This window comes from Microsporum canis, genomic scaffold (assembly GCF_000151145.1).
Source record: "Microsporum canis CBS 113480 supercont1.1 genomic scaffold, whole genome shotgun sequence".
Lineage (NCBI taxonomy): Eukaryota > Fungi > Ascomycota > Eurotiomycetes > Onygenales > Arthrodermataceae > Microsporum > Microsporum canis.
Window position 1 is genome coordinate 494229 of NW_003299169.1, and position 18600 is coordinate 512828.

Below are 18600 nucleotides of genomic sequence, written 5' to 3' on the forward strand. Positions count from 1 at the left end.
AGGAGTCTTTGCACTCGTTTTCTTGTTCTTAATTTGATGGTGTTTTTTTTTTCATCTTTTCTTTGCTATTCATCGAGCGGCCACGCTGCCTCTAGACTGTATTAACAGAAATAATGATACTCTTTATCACCACGGTTTATGCAGCTCCTTTCCAACGGAAATAACGCAGATACAGGATGACGTCTTGAAAGCCAATGACCATGGTATTCTATATACCCTTAAACCACTCGTGCGCTAGTGCCTCCCGTGCCGTGATCCTCTTATCCGGATTGAAATGCGTCATTCGAAGGACCAGATCCTTGAACACCGGATCAACGCCCTTCCACAACGCAAATGGTCTCCGAGGATTCTCCTTGTTGAATCCATCCCGAATAACCCTGAAGATCTCGGCCCAGGGACTTTCGCTAATATGATGCAGGAATTCCTGGATGCTATCCTGATCCGCGAAAAACGAGATCTGTCGCTCAATCACACGGGCCAGTTTTTCTTCTCCCTCACCTAGCTCGCTCTCATCAACTGCGAAGATAACTTTCTTGTGAACGGCGTAGATGCACTGGTTGGAAGCTTTGTTAATATGGGTTTGATAAAGGGTAGTTATTTTGGGTATTAGCGTGTTTTACCTACCACGATTGCAAAGGAGAAGACGTCAGAAGGCGAGTTTAAGGGTCCTTCTGCGTGCGATTCTGGACTCCGCCACATCCAGTTTCCTAGCTGTCTTCCTGCAATCTCACTGCCTTCAGGTACGATTGCGGCATCTTCAATATCACCTAGCCGTACGTCCGTTATCTTACCATCTTCTTGATCAACTAGGATGTTGTTTGCCTTGATATCTAGGTAGATAACCACATTTAGCTAATCCAGTCATGGTAAGGGAGAGAATATAAGTACTACCGTTATGCACGATATCATTCGCATGCAACACAGCAAGGCCCTGCAAGGCGTCTCTGAAAACCCTCTTCGTCGTTTCCAGCGGCAGCTCGAGTTGACAAGGCAGTTTCAAAAAATCGGTCGTCAAGTACTTGTACACAAACATCGAGTGCCCGACCATCGAGTCCTGTGGAAGCCTCAGGTAAGGATCCCCATCGACCCTTCGATAGATCTCTCGTAGGTACTCGAAATCAGCAACGTTTTTGAGCACAAATTTCTCGCTTTCGGATCTATACGGCCGAAGCAAGGTTGATAAAGGAGTAAAGTAGATGCCCATGTCATGCTATGTAAATACATACTGAGCAAGGTAAACGCGCAAAGGATAGTTTTCCTTCTCTTGCAGTATCTGTTGAATAACGTAGCATTTACCGGATTGGCCTACCAGCGCTGTGCCCGGAGACATCCTCGTTCCCATGTTGATGGCTGAGGTTTGTGTGCTGGTAAAGCGGCTTCCTTGACGGCCTGGCACGGTATGATGAGGCAGCGGCCGTACATAGCTTCTGGGACCCTTGTATGCACGAAGGAATACTGGCAACGGCCGTCGTTGAGCCATTGCTCAGATGGCATAAATAGGTTGATGTTTATATTCGAAGCTTGGTGAGAAATCATATCTTGCATGGCAGTGCCTAACGCTAGCTTGGCATATAAAAGCGTTAAGCGCCAGCATGATTCAATAAAAAGCAACCCAAGCCTGTCAGGGTATAATACGTAGGTACATCCATTAGAATGGACTACAGCATCAACATGTCTGTCGGGCAGTCTTGTCTCTCTGTAGAGCTGTCCATCTGCATATAAGGTTGACCCTACTTGATGTATAGGTAAACACCCTCCCAGAAAAAGCGGAAGCCGGCGACTTTGTCCCTCAAGCCCGGGTGGTCTAGTTGGCTATGATTCTCGCTTAGGGCCTTAACCCTAAGTACTTTGTATGCGAGAGGTCCCGCGTTCGAATCGCGGCTCGGGCCCTGACGGAAACGTCTTTTTTTTCTTCTTCTTTTTGTCTCTAACAGAGAGCGCGGGGGTGGTGATCATTTTATTTGGTTTTGTTTTGGCTCCTGTTGGCTGGGGATTATTGTATGTACCACGGTAGAAGTTTGCTCAGGGGAGATAAAAAGTAGCTATGAAGAGAAGGAGGAGAGGAAGAGGAAGAAAGGCGATATAGATAGTAAACTGGTCACTGAGATATAATTAGGTTGTACGTTTCTAAGTACGAAATAATATGCTTCTTCATAATCATGCGTTTTCCGATTGCACCGTTTGCTACGCCAGGGAGAAGAGCTGTTAGTGGCCGAAACGTAGGATACACAGATACAAGTTTAAAGGAGATTCATTACTTACCACCAGCCAGTCCATTCCCTCATTGATACCCTTCCCGTCGATGGCAGAGCATGCAACTATACTCCAATTTCGATCTCGTAGCTCTCCCAGTTTCAGGGCCTCCGATATCTCGCCTGCACCCTTGGCACCAGGCTGATCTTGCTTGTTTGCAAATACGAGGAGCGCTGCCTCCCGCAGTTCTTCCTCGTTAAGCATCGCGGCCAGTTCATCTGATGCTGTCCCCAGTCTCTCGATGTCTGTCGAGTCAATGACGAATATCACGGCCGCTGTGTTGGCATAGTAGCATCGCCAATAAGGCCGTATCGATGTTTGGCCTCCAAGATCCTAGCCAGATAAAAAAAAAAAAAGATATTAGATAATGTTCAGTTCAAAACTGTCTCTAGATATCTGGGGTATCTGATATCAAATCCTACATACCCAAACATTAAAGTTAAGATTCTTATATGTGACAGATTCGACGTTGAATCCAATTGTAGGTATTGTCGTCACGACCTCGCCGATCTATATCATTGCCCGTGACACGCTCTCCAAGGAGCGGAGGGGGTGTAAGCTTCTCTCTCATCTTTCACAGTAGTATTCCAAGGTTGTTTCGTCTAGTCTGCGAGGGGTCGCACCTTTAGCCGATAAAGGAGTGTTGTTTTGCCAGCATTATCCTGCGGATCAGATGGAAGACTTAGTATTCATCTCCCAAGGACGTTTCTAGACCTGAGTTGCAACGTGTATAATGGTAAATGTTGGGGGCAGCGTTCATACAAGTCCCAATATCAGAATCCTGATTTCCTTCTTTGTCCACAACCAGCCTGACACAAGCTTGGATAGTGATCCACCCATATTTCTGCGAAGATGTACCCAGGAAAGCCAAGTGATATGAGGTCAAAGAACAACAGCGTCTCAGGACAATACCTGACCACTAGGCAAGATAGGCGGGCGTACGGAGTCAGGGTACAGGGCGTCTAGACGGTTTCGTATCCCGGCGGAACGGGGACCTTTGCGTTTGGTAGATATAAACTGAGTGCTTGATACAGGAACGGCTGATGTCTATCCTGCAGCTATGGTACTCAAAAGGATGGCCGTTGGGGGCTTTTTTTTTTGGCAGAGCGTTCAACGAATAAAGCTTTCTTGCAAGAGAGGGCAAAAGAGATCTCTCCGGGTATTTGTTTAAAGGGGTAAGACAAAAAAAAAGACGTGTAGGTCAACGGATTTCTGCACAGTATCACAAAATAAAATAATATAATTATCTATTAAGTTACAGATTGGAGGTGAGGAAGCGTGGGCTGCCGTGATGTTTCTTTCTAACAAACTAGTGGCGCTTCCATCAAAACCAAGCTTCATCGCCAAAAACCGCAACCAACAACCGCAACAGCCAGCAAACCTCCAGCCTAGCAACCCACAATCCACACGCTGTTCAGTGGAGGCAGAAGACAACATAAACGCTCGTTTATACACTGCACTATCGGTTATTGCTCTATTTGGCTCTAACGAATACTGAATTATAGATCCGTTTGCGCGGAATATATCCTGCCTGGAGAGGCCATCGCAACAATGGGGAAGAAGTCAGGCAGATCAATGCGCGATGAGGGTGAGCATGGCATCCCAAGGCATCAAGAGGGTAGTCTCAGCAGTTATTTTGCTAACGTACTGCCCATTGATGGAATACAGGCCTTCAGCGGACGGATAATAGCATGGACCTAACGAGCTGGCCGCAAATAGTTGCTATCAACCAGAAAAATTATTACACGTACGTGCTATTGAACCCCAGTGGGCACAGTCGCCAGTCCGTCCTCTTCTATTTCATCTGGATAGAAATTTCGTGCTGAAGCCGTAGCTAACTTTACTATAATACCTTTGCCAGTGACTATTTGAAACGAGACGACCAATTCCTCGCATACCGGTTACAAAATGAAGAAAACCGAAATCGGATGGCAAAAGCGGCAAAGGAACGAGATAGAGCTCTTGCGATGTCAAAATCCAATGAACTACCGCTACCGGAAGAAGAAGACGCAGACGCGACCATGGCAGAGGCGGATGACGAGCAGGAAAAAGCGGTGGTTGGATCAAAGACAGTTGTGGTCCATGTTGGAAGTCAGAATCTTCGCATAGGCCTTGCTAGTGACGCTCTGCCAAAGACAATCCCCATGGTTATAGCCCACAAGTCTAATATGAACGAGTCCGAAGAAAACGGTGGAGAGCCGAAACCAAAACGCTTGAAAATGGATGATGGGGAACTTATGGAGCCGGAAAAGATGTTTGGGCCTGACGTGAGTAAAACTGTTACTCGACCCTCTTTTTTTCTTTTGCGCACGCTGTGGCTAACCAGGTGGATGCCAGTTTGGTAACCTTTATACAAATATGTGCGCTGAGCTGAAAGCCCACATGCGCCTGAACAAACGCAGGACCCTGCCCAACTCCAAGGAGATGGTGGTAAACTACAATCGAAGAACACCGCCAGAAACTATTTCCGAGCATAATGATGCAATGAGGGTTGAATGGACTGAAATATCTAACAACCCTAAACTTGCTCCTCCATACGTGGTTGGTGAAGCTGCCTTGAGGATTCCGGATCTCTCTAAACCCCGATATAAGCTCTACTGGCCGCTGAGAAACGGCTGGTGCAATGAAAAAGATTACAGCAGCATAAACATGCTGTTCTTGGACATTGCTCGTATTCTGGAAGATGCGATGAAAACCCAGCTGAATTTGACACAGGATAAGGACTGGGGACAATATTCCTGCATCTTTGTTATACCCGACCTTTACGAAAAGGTCTACGTCACTCATATCCTAGACACTCTCATGCGCGAACTCGGATTTGGCCGTGTATGTTTCGTTCAGGAGAGCGTGGCTGGCACATTTGGTGCTGGGTACACTGCCGCCTGTGTTGTTGATGTTGGTGCTCAAAAGACATCAATTTGCTGTGTAGAGGAAGGGATGTGTATTGAAAACTCGCGCATCAACCTGAAGTACGGCGGCTCGGATGTCACTGAGACGTTTATCAAGATGATGCTCTATGACCACTTCCCATATGAGGAGATCAATCTAAACCGGCGGTATGACTTTTTACTGGCAGAGGAGCTCAAGAAGAATGTGGCAACTCTCAATGAAACAAATGTTTCCGTGCAGGTGTTCGACTTTCATCTTCGTGTGTCAGGTCAAGACACGAGGAAGTACACATTCAAGGCATACGATGAAATTATACTAGCTCCCATGGGCATGGTTCAACCGGAGATATTCGACAACTCCCAGAAGCTGGTTGGACGGAGAAAACTTATTAACCGTTCGTATGACCTTTACGACAGACAGCCGAATGACCCAAGTTCTACTGCTCAAGCTGAAATTCTGGCGGCTATTTCTCCTCCGCCTGCCGTGAATAATGGCATAACAAATGGAGCGTCGCATACTAACGGGACAGACCCTCAAGCTACGCCCAGTCGATCACAGGCCCATAACGTCTTAGGGCGTGTACATGACCTTGAAGCAACCCCACGATCCTCTGCGGCCGGATCACCCACGCCTGACACAGCACCGAATCCCCAAGGAGGTACTTCAACACCCCTGAAGACTCCGGGGGTTGCCCCGAACGTTGGGCCCACCTCACAAAGCCAGCCTGTGGTGGAGATGCGGGATGATGTTCTCCCAGTATGGCCTCTTGAAGATGCTATATTTACCTCTATTACCCATGCAGCTCGAGGCGAGGCTCGCAAATTCAATGACTTTGTTGGCGGGGTCCTTGTAATCGGGGGCGGTAGTCTTGTTTCTGGTTTCCATGCCTTCCTCGAGGAGAGAATGCAACTCAAGCGCCCTGACATTGCAAACCATATCATGGTTGGCACACCACCTCGAGAGCTTGACCCGCAAGTGGTTGTATGGAAAGGGGCTAGTGTGTTTGGCAAGCTAGATGCATCGAATGATAGCTTTATAGGGAGGCTAGAATATGACCGGCTCGGGAGCAGAGTAATGACTTATAAATGCATGTGGCAGTGGTGATAGAGCTGCTTCATTTTGTGATGCTACGAATTTTACGGATGTTAGAATGGTATTCTGAATAAGTCCTTTTTATAATTGACAACACTGCTTTACTATTGATCATCATCCTGACTTCTTATTGTTCGCCGCTTTATACTCTCTATTGATTACATAATACAGGACAAGGAGTAATTTTTTTCCATAGAGCGGTGAAGCTTGGCAGAATAGCTTCTTTGGTTCATGAAACTTCTCAAAAAGAAGAGCACAAGCTTGTCATTTCTCCACAACGAACGCCTTAGACTCGATACAAAGGCTCGTTGGAAGTGTCTAGTCTTGAGCTGATATACGGATATTCCGTCTTTCTTGCGCTACCCATTCGATCGAAGTGGAAGGTACAAATTCACTGTCTTTGAGCTTGGCTGCGCAGGCGCAAAACCGCATACTAATCTTCCTCCGCCGACTAGAAACCGTCCAATACAACACTCTAAGGCCTAGACGGAGGAGAATATGTCGAAATCAAAGGATAGCGGCCCTTCCGGCAGCTACCACCAAGAATATATTGCGTCTCTGAGGTATCGCAATGACCTTCCCCCGCCAGAGATGCCCCCAAAGTTTCTAGACATCCCGCACGAAGGACTGGAGCGATTCCTAACCGCGGGCTTTGCGTCCAATATGGTGCGCCGGGAAGAGCCAAATATTGATGTCGATGCTGAGGGTGGCATGCCAATTGATTTGGTAGGCATACCAGGTCTACATTTGGGGGATGAGAGTGGTACGTTCCTGGGTTTCGCAATAAAATATGAAGGCCTTTTTGAGCAGAGTGACTGATTCTTCTTACCCCTACAGCAATTATGGCGCCAGAGAATCCCCCGCCATTAGATCCAGCAGACCTTCCGCTGTTGATGTCTTTGGATCAGCTGCGGAACCCGGCACCAAAGAATGTGAATGTCAGTTTCCTAAGGCGAACACAATATATTGCGTCCGGCGGAATGGTCCGTGGTATCGATACAAAGGGGTCTGTCTTCATTGGAGGTGCTCGTAAGGGGCAGAAACCAAAACCATCCCGCGATGACCCCACATACGTCAAAAAGTACATCCAAAAAGGGTTTGATATCGCTTATCCGAAGAGCAAGCATATTGGTCCAGACACTTCGAGCCAGATTCAAGGTTTAGCACCAACTAAGGCTGAACTTGATGCGTGGGCAAATCCTGTTCATCCAGACAACCCAAAACTCAAGCCAGTTGGCTTCTTTCCTGTCATTCCCGATGTGGACGGATTTCCTGATTCCGGTGGTTTCTTACAATTCAAGTTCGACAAAACACCAATTCCACCTATTAATGGACGCCGGGATGATCGCATGGACATGTCAATTCTTATTCCCTCGTCACCAGAGCCGCGAGTCTTGCAAGAACACACTTCCAAGACTCAGCTACACAGAGCAAATCCGGCCCTTTATCCAGACCCAGGGCCAGTGCCATACGATTATGATTTATATCTCCCTCAGAAGCAGAGCTCAACAAAACAAATCCGACGAAGTCTCAACATGACTAACCCGGAACGAGATAGCCCATCTAATTATGCGCATGAAAGCTCAACCGGAGACAAATACCACCACTATGACCGGCTCCGAACATATGCGACAAACTCGCAGGTCTTGAACACGGAGCACAAATACAAGGATGTCTCCATAGTCTTGTTCGATCCAGCCGAGATACCAGAAGGTGAACGCGACTCCTTCCGCCTAAGCCAAAAAGGAGCATACTATTATCCGATCATATCGAAGACACGCATAAAACCAGAGCGTTCTCAAAAGATTGCCCGTGCAGGCTTGGCGCCCACCCGAGCCACAGTTAAAGAAGACCAAGTGGATCAGATACAAGTCAAACTCCGTGATCCCATCGAAGAAGAGTCCCATAAACGAGCAGGGCATCGTGCTCAAATTGATTCTAAATACACAAACCCATTTTCCCCACAAGAGCCGGAGAAGAGTCAAAATACAGCCGACGCACATGGTGACGAAGAAATGGCTGATAATGACCACGACGAGTAAACTACTTCAATATAGGAGCAAAACCACGTACTATTACTTATCTCTGACTGTGGCGTTATATAGGCGTTTGCATAGAAAGTACTGAACACTTCCCAGTCTGCTCGGCTGCTCGCTCAATTTCTTCAATTTTGTCTACATCACTCTTTGATATCTTGATATACTTTGGCGTTTTCAAGTGTAATATCTGGTGTCTAACTAAAAATTTTTAAAAAGCTGCAGCGCTTCGTTATGGCAAGGGTTTTGATGCCATTTGTGCATAGGTTTACATCATATAATATTCGTTCAATGTATGCACCTCATCACGTCACAGAACTTCTTTATATTCAACCATATCGAAAGCTCCCTAACAGAATCAATACTCTATCCATTGAATGTATGTATATAAAGCCATTTAGCATTCTAAAAGCCAACACGAGGCTACCCATCTAGTTCAATAGAACTTGTGTCGTCCATAGATGTTGCAGAGCTGTCATCTCTCGTTTCTCCCTCTGTATAGTTGTGCTCTGTACCTATATTGGAACTGTTGCCACTCTCGCCAGCCGCGGGAGTGGTAGCGGTGTTATTACTCACCGGCATGGCAGTACGCTGGTGCTGGTGAATTACCTCAATAAATCGGCGTAAAACTCTTGCCACGCAAACAACTATAACACCCCCAAATAGTAAATTTTTTGAAAAATATTGCGATATATTGAAACTGGGATAAACGAAACCATTCGACGCGCGGTTTTCATCTGTATTAAGAGGAGGTGAGAACGAGCTGGATGATGAATATGTGAGTGAGAACCCAAGAGGGAAAACAGAGAACGATACGCTGAACGGAGAAGAGTTGGTGGTGGATGAGTTGGGCGATGAGATATTGGCGAAGTTCAAAATAGCCGAGATGAAAGCTGGCAGAAACCAGATGCAAAACATGAATAGAAATGGTAGAAGTGCGGAGATGTGAGAACCTGTTCTAGTACCCTTTCGTAGCCTTAGTTGATAGTTAGTGATTACCTTCTCAGAGCCGAAGGTTTGATATTGCATATACTTACAGCTGTTTATCATCTTTCTCTATTTGCTCCGCCCATTTTGCGCATATTTTTAGTCTGCCGCGAACTGTCGTGACTGAAAGCAATTTATATTTCTCCTCTGAAGGTATTGGTAGCACACTTGCAAGCCAGTAAGGGAAAATGGCAGGATCCGTTGGCGGTTCACCATATGCTGAGATCATCCTCTCGTTGAGCCAGGAGGCATTGTTAGATCGGCAATTTGTCACAAATTTGGTGCCAATCTGGAACAATTTTTGCGTGGATAAAGTATTCAGATAGCTTACATCGCCATCCTCCTTAGAAGCTGAGATCTCTTCAGCTTCTATCATCTCTTCATCTGGTATGCGAATGTCGTCTAGACGCTGTACGCTCCCAACCTTACAGCCATCATACTCGCTACCAGAAAGAATGCGGAATCTATACCGGCCTGTAGCACGTATCAGAGTCCTACCTCCAGGCAGGGACTCCAGCCGATCAATTTCGAGCAAAGTACCATACTGTGCATATACGCAGTTCTCAATTTGTCCTCCTAACTCGCCATTTCGGTTGAACATGACCGAGCCAAATCGCCGACCGCCATTCTCAACCACTCGCAGAATCATACGCCGATACCGCGGCTCGAAAACGTGTAAGTAGGTCGGCATAGATGGAAAGGAAACCGTGCACACAAATAGGGGTAATTCGCTGGTACTGGAAGGCACATGTTCTTCGCTCCTTATGCCCTCTAGACGCAAAGTAACCCGGTCAGGGAAAAGCATAGAGGTAAGGGTGTCCAAGACTTTGTTTCCAGGGTCGGTAGGCAATATCATTGGTAACTTCCTCCGGCATACCGGACAGAGGCTTGAATTATCAAGCATTCGAGTAACGCACAGCCTGCAAAATGTATGGCCACAGACGGTGGTGTACGGGTCAACCATAAGGGAATAGCAGATCTGACAGTCTAGCTCTTTGAGCACACTCAACTTTATCTCCTCTAGGACCTCCTCATCCAGGTTATTCAAGCTTTCCCTGTCTTGCTCGTCGAATGTATATGTAATGTTGGAAGTAATGGGGACATGGCCTTTGGTCGCGAGGGAGTAAGTCCCTATTAAGCGGCCACCATGTACCTGAAATTCCGGGCTTTGTTCCTCCAAACTGGTTCCTGAGGTAAATATATGAAGTCCAACGGGAATATCTCGATCAGGTAATCCTTTAGAGAGGCAGGTATTTACACATCTGTCCAGTATATCTACCACATTGCCGAGGGTGATATCCAGGTTGCAATCTGCTAAACAGTGCTCCGGAACATACTGTTTGGCATCCAGAGAGCACATTGAAGGACATTCAAATCCTAGGCTACGTTCTGATGTCCCAGGATATGTTATATTGCTCCTTTGGTGTGTCTGCGGGATGCATGACCGACAAATGGTGCTTCCGCATGGCAGCTCTACTGGTGCTCTGAGCGGAAGAGAGCAGCGATTACATTGTATTAGCCGTATTAAGTGGTGATAGAACGTAGATTCACTATCCGCATCCGCTCCCCCAGCAGAGAGATCGCTAGAGCCACTCATCGAGGATTCGACTGGGATATGGTAGACCCGGGCTGAGTTTCCATGTAGTCCGGCCAGTCGACCTGGGCACTTCGCATCAAATTAATATCTGTGGCAACGGTGTATAGCAGGCTCTAATAATATCCCCATGGTGAAAAAAACATGTGTCTTCAAGTAAACGAAGCAGTGAATATAAACTTGAGGATATCAAAAAAAAAAAACATCCTCGAAGTCACAAAAAGCAACAATTTAATGGATGCCTTAAAGATGATCACGTGAGTGTTTTCATATTATAACTAGGTTGACTGAGGAAGTCTCTATTACATAATAACATAATAACTCGGCAACCCCACTAAAATCTGCCACTCCTTCTGGGCTGTGGGGGATCAAAAAGGCAAAAACGGCGTCTCTTGCTTATCACGAATCTATCTCGACGCCAGAAAGAAGAAGCACAAACGCAGACGAACCCTCGATGGCCTCTAATGCCAGTTAATCTACGTCGCATCATACCCCCTTATACGCAACCGATGCATGAAACGCACTCTCCACTCGGACAGTGAACCCCCCGGGGGCTGCTAGATGGAGATCCATGGCGACATTCCATGATCGAGCAACCTCTGCGACGCCCACGCAATACCGTGTGTTTGGTGACAGCAAGCGCTCCTCATCTAGTGCCGATGATGAATCTGCCGATGGGAGCTGGCATGATGCCGTTTCGACTACCGCTTCGCGCCACCCTGGCCCTTCGTCGTCGGGCACCCAGGCGTCGCTCAGCGCAAAGAGCGCCTCGTTAACCCCGTCCAATATCACACAGGGGAGCTTCAACTCGGAGCTAAGACACGCCAGTATATCAAGAAATGCGACTCCACGCCCGCCAGAGTCGATCAACCACGGTCGGGGAAATGGTGTTGGCGATACGGAAGCTCCGACTACTGAGCAGCGGCAGGCCATCATCCGCGGCCAGATTGAGAAAGAGATAAAGATTAAGACCGGGACTGAAAATATGCTGGAAGCCTTGCTGGCGAAAAATATGAAGCAGACAAAGGAGCAGCGTTTGAGGGTGGAGTCAGAGCTCAGTTCTTCCCATCGGAAAATAGCACAGCTTCAGAACGAGCTGGAGGAGGAGTTGATGCGTGCTCAATTGACGCCCATAGAAGCTCCGGAGGCCAGAAGACTATCTACCTTTTTCAATGCAGGCTCGGGTCGGTCTCCCTCGAGAGCAACTACCCATGCAACCGGTGAAAGCTTTGAGGATGAGGATAGCGAGTCGGAATCTCCGACAGTTGTACTCTCTGAAACCTTACAAGAGCTAGAAGCTGCAGGCATGTCGCCCGATTATTATGTCGACCGGGCAAACAATTTGGTGGACTTGTTTAAACGCTATCCCACCCTTAAATATGACCTAGAGTGGTCTGTGTTTGGCCTAAGGGTACAGGTTATGCTGCTGAGCGAAAGTCGTGATGTTGTGGCGGCAGGCTACAGGTTAACTCGATATGCAATTGCTGATAGGAAGTCTATCCAGGTGATCAGGGCCCTGCATACGGATGAACTAGTGATGCTCTCTCTTGTCAAGGAGTCTAAGGCTAGCATGGAGCGTGAACAGGCGCTTAAGTTTGTTCGTGCATTCCTAGATGTCAAAGATGGCGTTCGAGAGCTCTCACGCTCAGTGGTACGAACACTCGTATCGATAGCCGAGCACCGGGACGACCGCCTACGTAACATCTGTATCATGACAATTGCGGAGCTTCTTGTCAAGGACCCGGCACTGTTATTCTCTGCCGGTGGAATCGGCACCTTGAACGATGTACTAGGAGAAGGCACCTTTGGGGCATCTGAGAGTTTGGCAGCTGGTTTTGTTCACGTCTTGGATACCCCTAGGAGCAGAAAATACCTCCGGGCAGGATGTGAGCTGAATTCTGTCTTCGCAAACTTCACCGAGACTGTTCCGGACAGCGACCGCCATTTGAAGTTGAAGTTCTCCGCGAAAGCTATATCCGCAATGCTCAAAACGTGGCCTGGCATACTAACACTTGCCCAGAACCCAGAGAGGCCACTCCAATCACTACTCCTTTCTTTGCAGTTTCCGGACCCTCAATCCAGAGATCTGATTCTAGAACTTCTATTTGATGCCCTTCGTATCAAGCCCCCTTCCTGGTCCTCCTCGTTCCTGGCTGGAAGGAGACTCACAACATACGGCCGAGTGGCTAATATGAAATCTGACCAAGAAAAGAAACAAACACGCGCAGTTTATGAAGATGAGGATAATGCTTTTGATTTAACTGCCCACTTTTCTGGGCTCATTTTGGCCTTATTAGTTGAAGCAGGATTGATCAATGCATGTACACCCCGTGTCTAACAAGTATCTGGACTAAGCTAACTCGCGCATCCAGGTGTTATCTGATCTGATCGAAGATGAGCCTGATCTCTCCTTAAAAAGGAAGACAACTCTACTCCTCGCAGAGGTTTTAAGACGTGCTCAACGTTGCTTGCCCTCTTCCATGTGTTCCAATCTCCACCTTCTTCCTAGCCTTCTCCCGTCATCCTCCTCACTCAAGGGGAGATCCGACAACCAGTATCTTTCTACATCAACCATCTACCAAATGGAAAGCATCAATCGGACAATGACTCGATCTGACGATATATCAGATGTCAGCGGCAGATACTACGTCAGCGCCGAAATACCAGCATCTTTGTTTACAGGAGAACAGAGCAAATCCAAACTCAGTGCCACAATGGATGAAGCTCAGTTCCGCACTGCTATTTTGGACACCAACGTTCTTAGTTCTGTTAACTTCATGAAATGGAAATGGGACCTTATCCTAAACATCATCGAAGGACCACTAACAAACCCCAAACGGTTAGATGAAGCTATCAAAGGCTCCAAGTTCATTAAGCGACTAGTAGGCTTCTATCGGCCATTCAAGTACAGGTTTTCAATGGTTCGCAATACCAAACCCAATCGCCGATATATCCGAACTGGCTGTGCTTTAATGCGCTGCCTCGTCCAGAGCCCTGAAGGGTCAAAATATCTAGCCCAGAATAAACTTCTACGTCAAATAGCCGAGTGTTTAGCTCAAGTTGACCGAATGAGTGGCCTGACCTCCTTGTCGCCTTTGTTCTCCCGTGAGCAAATGGCTGATACCCTTAGTGGCGGATATTTTGCACTTTTAGGCACCCTGAGTAGCGAACCCAATGGCATCCAGATGATGGAAAGATGGCATATGCTTAATATGTTTTATCACATTGTTGAATTAACAGACCGGAATGATCTTATCCAGACGCTTCTTGGGAATATGGACTTCACCCACGAGAGCCATCTACGAGTTATCCTTTCGAAAGCGCTGACTACGGGGTCAAAGGATATCCGTATCTTCTCTACGAAACTGTTACGAAATTACGTGATTGGAAAAGTTTTGGAAGGAACCCCTGTCGAATGGGTTATTGAACTCCTTGTGACCCAGCTATATGACCCGGACGTCACTGTTTGCCAAGTTGCCGTCAAAATACTAGAGGAAGCATGTAACCAAAGAGACTACCTGGAATATGTTGTCAAGTGCCGCCCATCCTTGGACCATCTAGGGGAAATTGGCGCTCCATTGCTACTTCGTTTTCTATCTACGTCAGTTGGGTACCACTACCTCGACGGGCTCGACTATATCACTCAGGAGATGGACGACTGGTTCTTAGGAAGAAACGATGCATACGTTGGATTGGTAGAGGCATCGTTATCCCGTGCATATATTGACCAACCCCGTCGGAACAGTTTAGCTCTGAATGATATAGTCGAGATGCAAGATATTGGCCTTGTGCCCCCGCATTTTTACCGAGAGCTTGCACGTACGGCAGAAGGATGCAAGCTTCTAGAGCAGTCCGGCCATTTCTACGAATTTGCATCGACATTGCGAGACTTCCAACTTGATGAAGAAGACGCGGAGGTGTTGCTAAAAGTCAAAGGTTCGCTATGGGCTATCGGTAATGTAGGCTCAATGGACCTCAGTGCGCCCTTTTTAGAAGAAACGGATATTGTGGAAAGGATAGTGGAGATAGCGGAAAATGCAGCAGTCATGACTATGCGTGGAACGGCATTTTTTGTCTTGGGACTGGTATCCAGAAGTCAGCATGGCCTTGAGATGCTCATTGAAGCCGGGTGGGATGCAGCCGTTGATCAGCGAGGACGCTCGTTGGGGTCGTGCATGCCACTGAACCTGAGCAAATTATATTCGGTATGTCAGATTTTGGGGGGGAAACACTTACTATTCTTGGGCTAATTAACGTTGCTTTTAGGTACAATTTGAGCCATACCACGCTCGTACCGAAGAAGACAAGGCGGCGAGGAACAGATACAAAGCTGCATCCAGGGACTCCGACCCACTAAAACAGAAGATACTGAGCCTTGTCATCGACATGGGGAACACTGTTCTTGCCAAAAAAGCGGCAGCAGACTTGCAGGTGTATGTTTTTGTTTCCTCTACTGGCTAGACCGCGGTTGGCCGGAGATACTAATATGGTTTCCTGATAACAGGCTCAAAACAAACCGCCCTGATTGTTTCCGGCGTATCGACCTCTTCGAAAAGGTCCTTGTTATTCTAGAGAGCCATCATTTCCGGCTATCCGCTCGACGTTTTGCCCTGGAATTGTTTGACAAAAGCGTGGTCAGACGTATCATCTTCGGAGATGACTCTGGCTCTGATTCCGAAATGTCAGAGTAGGGCTTTGTATCTTCCCTCTTCCCCCAACTTATTCTATGTTATCTACGCTTCATGCTTTGTTGTTTCCTGCGTTCCAACGTACCACTGCGTAAAGATCTCCCGGAGTTTTGGTGCCATTTATCATTTTATGTATCTTGTTTTGCACGGAGCTGGGTCTTGGGGCTTGAATACAGCGATACAGTGTAGGATATCTTAAATCACCTTTTCTTCCCTTAGTCTCCCTTGGAAGGAGTTCACCCTATTGTGAACTCTGCATTGCTTATCAAAGTCGACGCCACTTGGCAACGCTAAATCTCGCAATGGTGGCTGGCGTTCCCGCGGCGGTCGCCAGTGATGGCGGGCATCGGAGCTGGCCGATGAGTGTGGCAGAGCTTCCTCCAAGTAGTAACCTTGATAAACTCGATATTGGGTCAATTTCTAGATTTTATCCCAAGGATAGTGATATATACGCTCGAAATCTGGTATAGAACAGTTCATCTACTGCGAGAACCTGCACTCTTGATATTTACGTGGTTTGGTAGCCCAAAGGATTCAATGTAGAGTAGTTAGAGCTGCGCCTCTATCTACGGAACTAGCCGCCATTAGTTAACAGCTAATGCCTGGTTTCAACCCCGTTAGCTACTTTCAGGGAGGCGGGCCCTTAGTTAAGCTAGTTATAGAGGCTGATCCCATTATTTCCTGTGCATGGGACTGAGACCTCTTTTGTATATAAATATCAGGGGACTTCCCGGGCTTCCTGCGTCCCCTTTTGTCTATTTGTAAGAATATACATAACTACATATATTATATCCAGTCGATAACGAGCCCTGAACTTCTATTATATTTCCTTCTACTATTCAATCCCAGAATTATACATAGATATATAGTGATGGCCTCCAGGTTAGCTGCAGCTCGCTATGGCAAGGAGAACGTTCGTGTGTACAAAGTACATCGAGACGAGGCTGCAGGAACCCAGACGGTGGTCGAGATGACCGTCTGCACGATGCTCGAGGGTGATATCGATGTCTCGTATGTATTTCGTCGCGACTGTTCCGTAAAAGCAGCTGATTGATAATGGCATATTACCAGGTATACCAAGGCAGACAACAGTGTCGTGGTAGCGACTGATTCGATAAAGAATACCATTTATATCTTAGCAAAGCAGAATCCCGTCACACCTCCAGAGCTCTTTGCCTCGATTGTTGGAGACCACTTCGTACAAAAGTACAAGCATATCCATGTAGCCCATGTTCATGTAGTGGCACAGCGGTGGTCCCGGATGAATATCAACGGCAAACCACATCCCCATTCGTTCCTAAAGGATGCCTCTGAAGTCAGGTCTGCAGATGTTACTGTCACGGAGGGCAAAGGAATCGATATCAAGACCTCCCTCTCCGGCCTCTCCGTCTTGAAGAGCACCAACTCGCAGTTCCATGGTTTCGTGAGAGATGAGTATACCACTCTTCCTGAGACCTGGGATCGGATTCTAAGCACAGATGTCGATTCTGCCTGGACATGGTCGACATTCGTTGACCTGGAGCAAGTACGGCGTTCAGCTACCAAGTTTGACGATACTTGGGAAGCCTCTCGTGGCATCATCTTGGACATCTTCAGCAGTGACAACAGCGCAAGTGTTCAGAATACCATGTATAAAATGGGAGAACGGATGCTTGCCGCTCAGCCACTGCTGGAGACGGCTGAGCTCAGCCTTCCCAACAAGCACTATTTCCAGCTTGGTAAGATAGTTCCCCTGGGATTACCTTGTACGAGAGATACACATGCTAACTCGTGTTTTATAGATCTGAGCTGGCACAAGGGTTTGAAGAATACTGGTAAAGATGCGGAGGTCTATCTGCCAGGATCAGGCGCCAGCGGTCTCATCAAATGCACCGTTGGACGTGATGGCATCGGAGGGAAGAAGTCAAAGCTATAGATTCGATGCTGTATATAGGATAGGTACTTGGGTCAAAATATCCACCTGGCAGACAGGGTCTTATGCTTTCTTATGTTGATAGAATTATCTGTACTATCTTGGTTGTACATGATATCAAACCGTATACATATTGTACATAGAACTAAAGTCTAACATCAAAACGTCTCCTTGATACAAAGGAAAGAATAGTAATACAATCAAAAGGGCCCGACAAAAATGACTCCGTGCGTATGCACTCGACAGGGGGGAAAGATAGGGGAATAAATAGATAATAAATCAATGTTGCTAATGCGAAAGAGCTTCTGTTTTCGCATTCTGTAGTGCCTCACGTACTTCAGGCATATCCGCAATCGAGGTGCTTTGTCCGTTGAACCTGACAATATTTTCCTTATAAGGATGTTCAAGCCCTTCAAAGGCTGTTTAAGAGAAGTTAGTAGAGCTTAACGCGAAAGACAGGACACAGATGAACGGTGTAGTGCTACTAACCCTTCAATCGAGCCATCCTCTTCTCCCGTAGTCTATTCTTTGGCAGCATTCCCTTGACAGCCTTTCTCAAAACCTCGGCGCCTCCCCATTTCTCAATCATCTGGTCCATGGACATCGACTTTAAGCTTCCCGGTCGAGTGTTGTGTGTATAGTACAGCTTCTGGGCTCTTTTCTTTCCTGTGGTGTGAACATTGCGACATCCAAGAGCAACGACGTAGTCGCCGCAGTCTGTAGAGGGATCGTAGATTGGTTTATGTTTTCCCATCAGGAAAACAGCGATGGACGATGCAACGCGGCCCAGGCTTCGGGGATCAGATCCGATGTCTATGGCGTGCCATGCCCGAGAATAGGCCAGGCGAGTCTTCAATCAACCCAGTCAGCATGTATCTTCATCAACCAACGCCGTCGATAAATCGAAATCGACACTCAAAGGACGTACTTTTCCAACGGTTTGAGACATGGCTTCAGGCAGATTATCAGCGCGTCCACAGTATATTCTTCTTTCTCATACAGTCGCCCAGCCTAGCAGCATGACAAAGTCTCCCTCTCAAGCCTTCTCTTTGTCAATTGCGTCGAGTTTCCTCCACCAACTTCGTCTTTCGTCTTGCTTGAAAGCTTTTTGCTTCTCTAAAAACGAGTTATATCAGTCACGTGACACTA

The 18600-nt window shown here is 47.1% G+C and overlaps 8 protein-coding genes and 1 non-coding gene across 9 annotated transcripts; 5 read left to right on the forward strand and 4 right to left on the reverse strand.

Annotated features, from left to right (window-relative positions):
- Positions 1 to 208: 208 nt before the first annotated feature.
- On the reverse strand, positions 209 to 1480 carry MCYG_00191 (conserved hypothetical protein; the record flags this gene model as incomplete). Its single annotated transcript, XM_002850041.1, has 4 exons — positions 209 to 553; positions 625 to 830; positions 889 to 1157; positions 1227 to 1480. 4 exons carry the CDS (start codon positions 1478 to 1480, stop codon positions 209 to 211), a joined length of 1074 nt encoding a protein of 357 aa, XP_002850087.1.
- Positions 1481 to 1793: 313 nt separating this feature from the next.
- MCYG_10504 lies at positions 1794 to 1889 on the forward strand. Its single transcript has one exon. It is a non-coding gene; the product is annotated as a tRNA-Pro (tRNA).
- Positions 1890 to 2157: 268 nt separating this feature from the next.
- On the reverse strand, positions 2158 to 3093 carry MCYG_00192 (ADP-ribosylation factor 1; the record flags this gene model as incomplete). The annotated part of the gene is made up of 5 exons (XM_002850042.1): positions 2158 to 2184; positions 2263 to 2586; positions 2680 to 2763; positions 2877 to 2915; positions 3016 to 3093. The coding sequence occupies 5 exons, from the start codon at positions 3091 to 3093 to the stop codon at positions 2158 to 2160; spliced, it is 552 nt and encodes a 183-aa protein (XP_002850088.1).
- Positions 3094 to 3804: 711 nt separating this feature from the next.
- MCYG_00193 (actin-like protein ARP8) lies at positions 3805 to 6246 on the forward strand (the record flags this gene model as incomplete). Its single annotated transcript, XM_002850043.1, has 4 exons — positions 3805 to 3841; positions 3922 to 4000; positions 4115 to 4520; positions 4591 to 6246. 4 exons carry the CDS (start codon positions 3805 to 3807, stop codon positions 6244 to 6246), a joined length of 2178 nt encoding a protein of 725 aa, XP_002850089.1.
- Positions 6247 to 6732: 486 nt separating this feature from the next.
- MCYG_00194 (conserved hypothetical protein) lies at positions 6733 to 8361 on the forward strand (the record flags this gene model as incomplete). The annotated part of the gene is made up of 3 exons (XM_002850044.1): positions 6733 to 6997; positions 7072 to 8272; positions 8340 to 8361. 3 exons carry the CDS (start codon positions 6733 to 6735, stop codon positions 8359 to 8361), a joined length of 1488 nt encoding a protein of 495 aa, XP_002850090.1.
- Positions 8362 to 8693: 332 nt separating this feature from the next.
- On the reverse strand, positions 8694 to 10617 carry MCYG_00195 (LON peptidase N-terminal domain and RING finger protein 3; the record flags this gene model as incomplete). Its single annotated transcript, XM_002850045.1, has 2 exons — positions 8694 to 9246; positions 9308 to 10617. The coding sequence occupies 2 exons, from the start codon at positions 10615 to 10617 to the stop codon at positions 8694 to 8696; spliced, it is 1863 nt and encodes a 620-aa protein (XP_002850091.1).
- An 805-nt stretch (positions 10618 to 11422) lies between these two features.
- On the forward strand, positions 11423 to 15542 carry MCYG_00196 (sterility protein Ste20; the record flags this gene model as incomplete). The annotated part of the gene is made up of 4 exons (XM_002850046.1): positions 11423 to 13172; positions 13207 to 15056; positions 15118 to 15284; positions 15356 to 15542. 4 exons carry the CDS (start codon positions 11423 to 11425, stop codon positions 15540 to 15542), a joined length of 3954 nt encoding a protein of 1317 aa, XP_002850092.1.
- An 868-nt stretch (positions 15543 to 16410) lies between these two features.
- MCYG_00197 (urate oxidase UaZ) lies at positions 16411 to 17454 on the forward strand (the record flags this gene model as incomplete). Its single annotated transcript, XM_002850047.1, has 3 exons — positions 16411 to 16550; positions 16611 to 17257; positions 17321 to 17454. 3 exons carry the CDS (start codon positions 16411 to 16413, stop codon positions 17452 to 17454), a joined length of 921 nt encoding a protein of 306 aa, XP_002850093.1.
- A 285-nt stretch (positions 17455 to 17739) lies between these two features.
- Positions 17740 to 18400, reverse strand: MCYG_00198 (mitochondrial 54S ribosomal protein YmL23; the record flags this gene model as incomplete). The annotated part of the gene is made up of 3 exons (XM_002850048.1): positions 17740 to 17870; positions 17941 to 18301; positions 18380 to 18400. The coding sequence occupies 3 exons, from the start codon at positions 18398 to 18400 to the stop codon at positions 17740 to 17742; spliced, it is 513 nt and encodes a 170-aa protein (XP_002850094.1).
- Between the last annotated feature and the right edge of the window lie 200 nt (positions 18401 to 18600).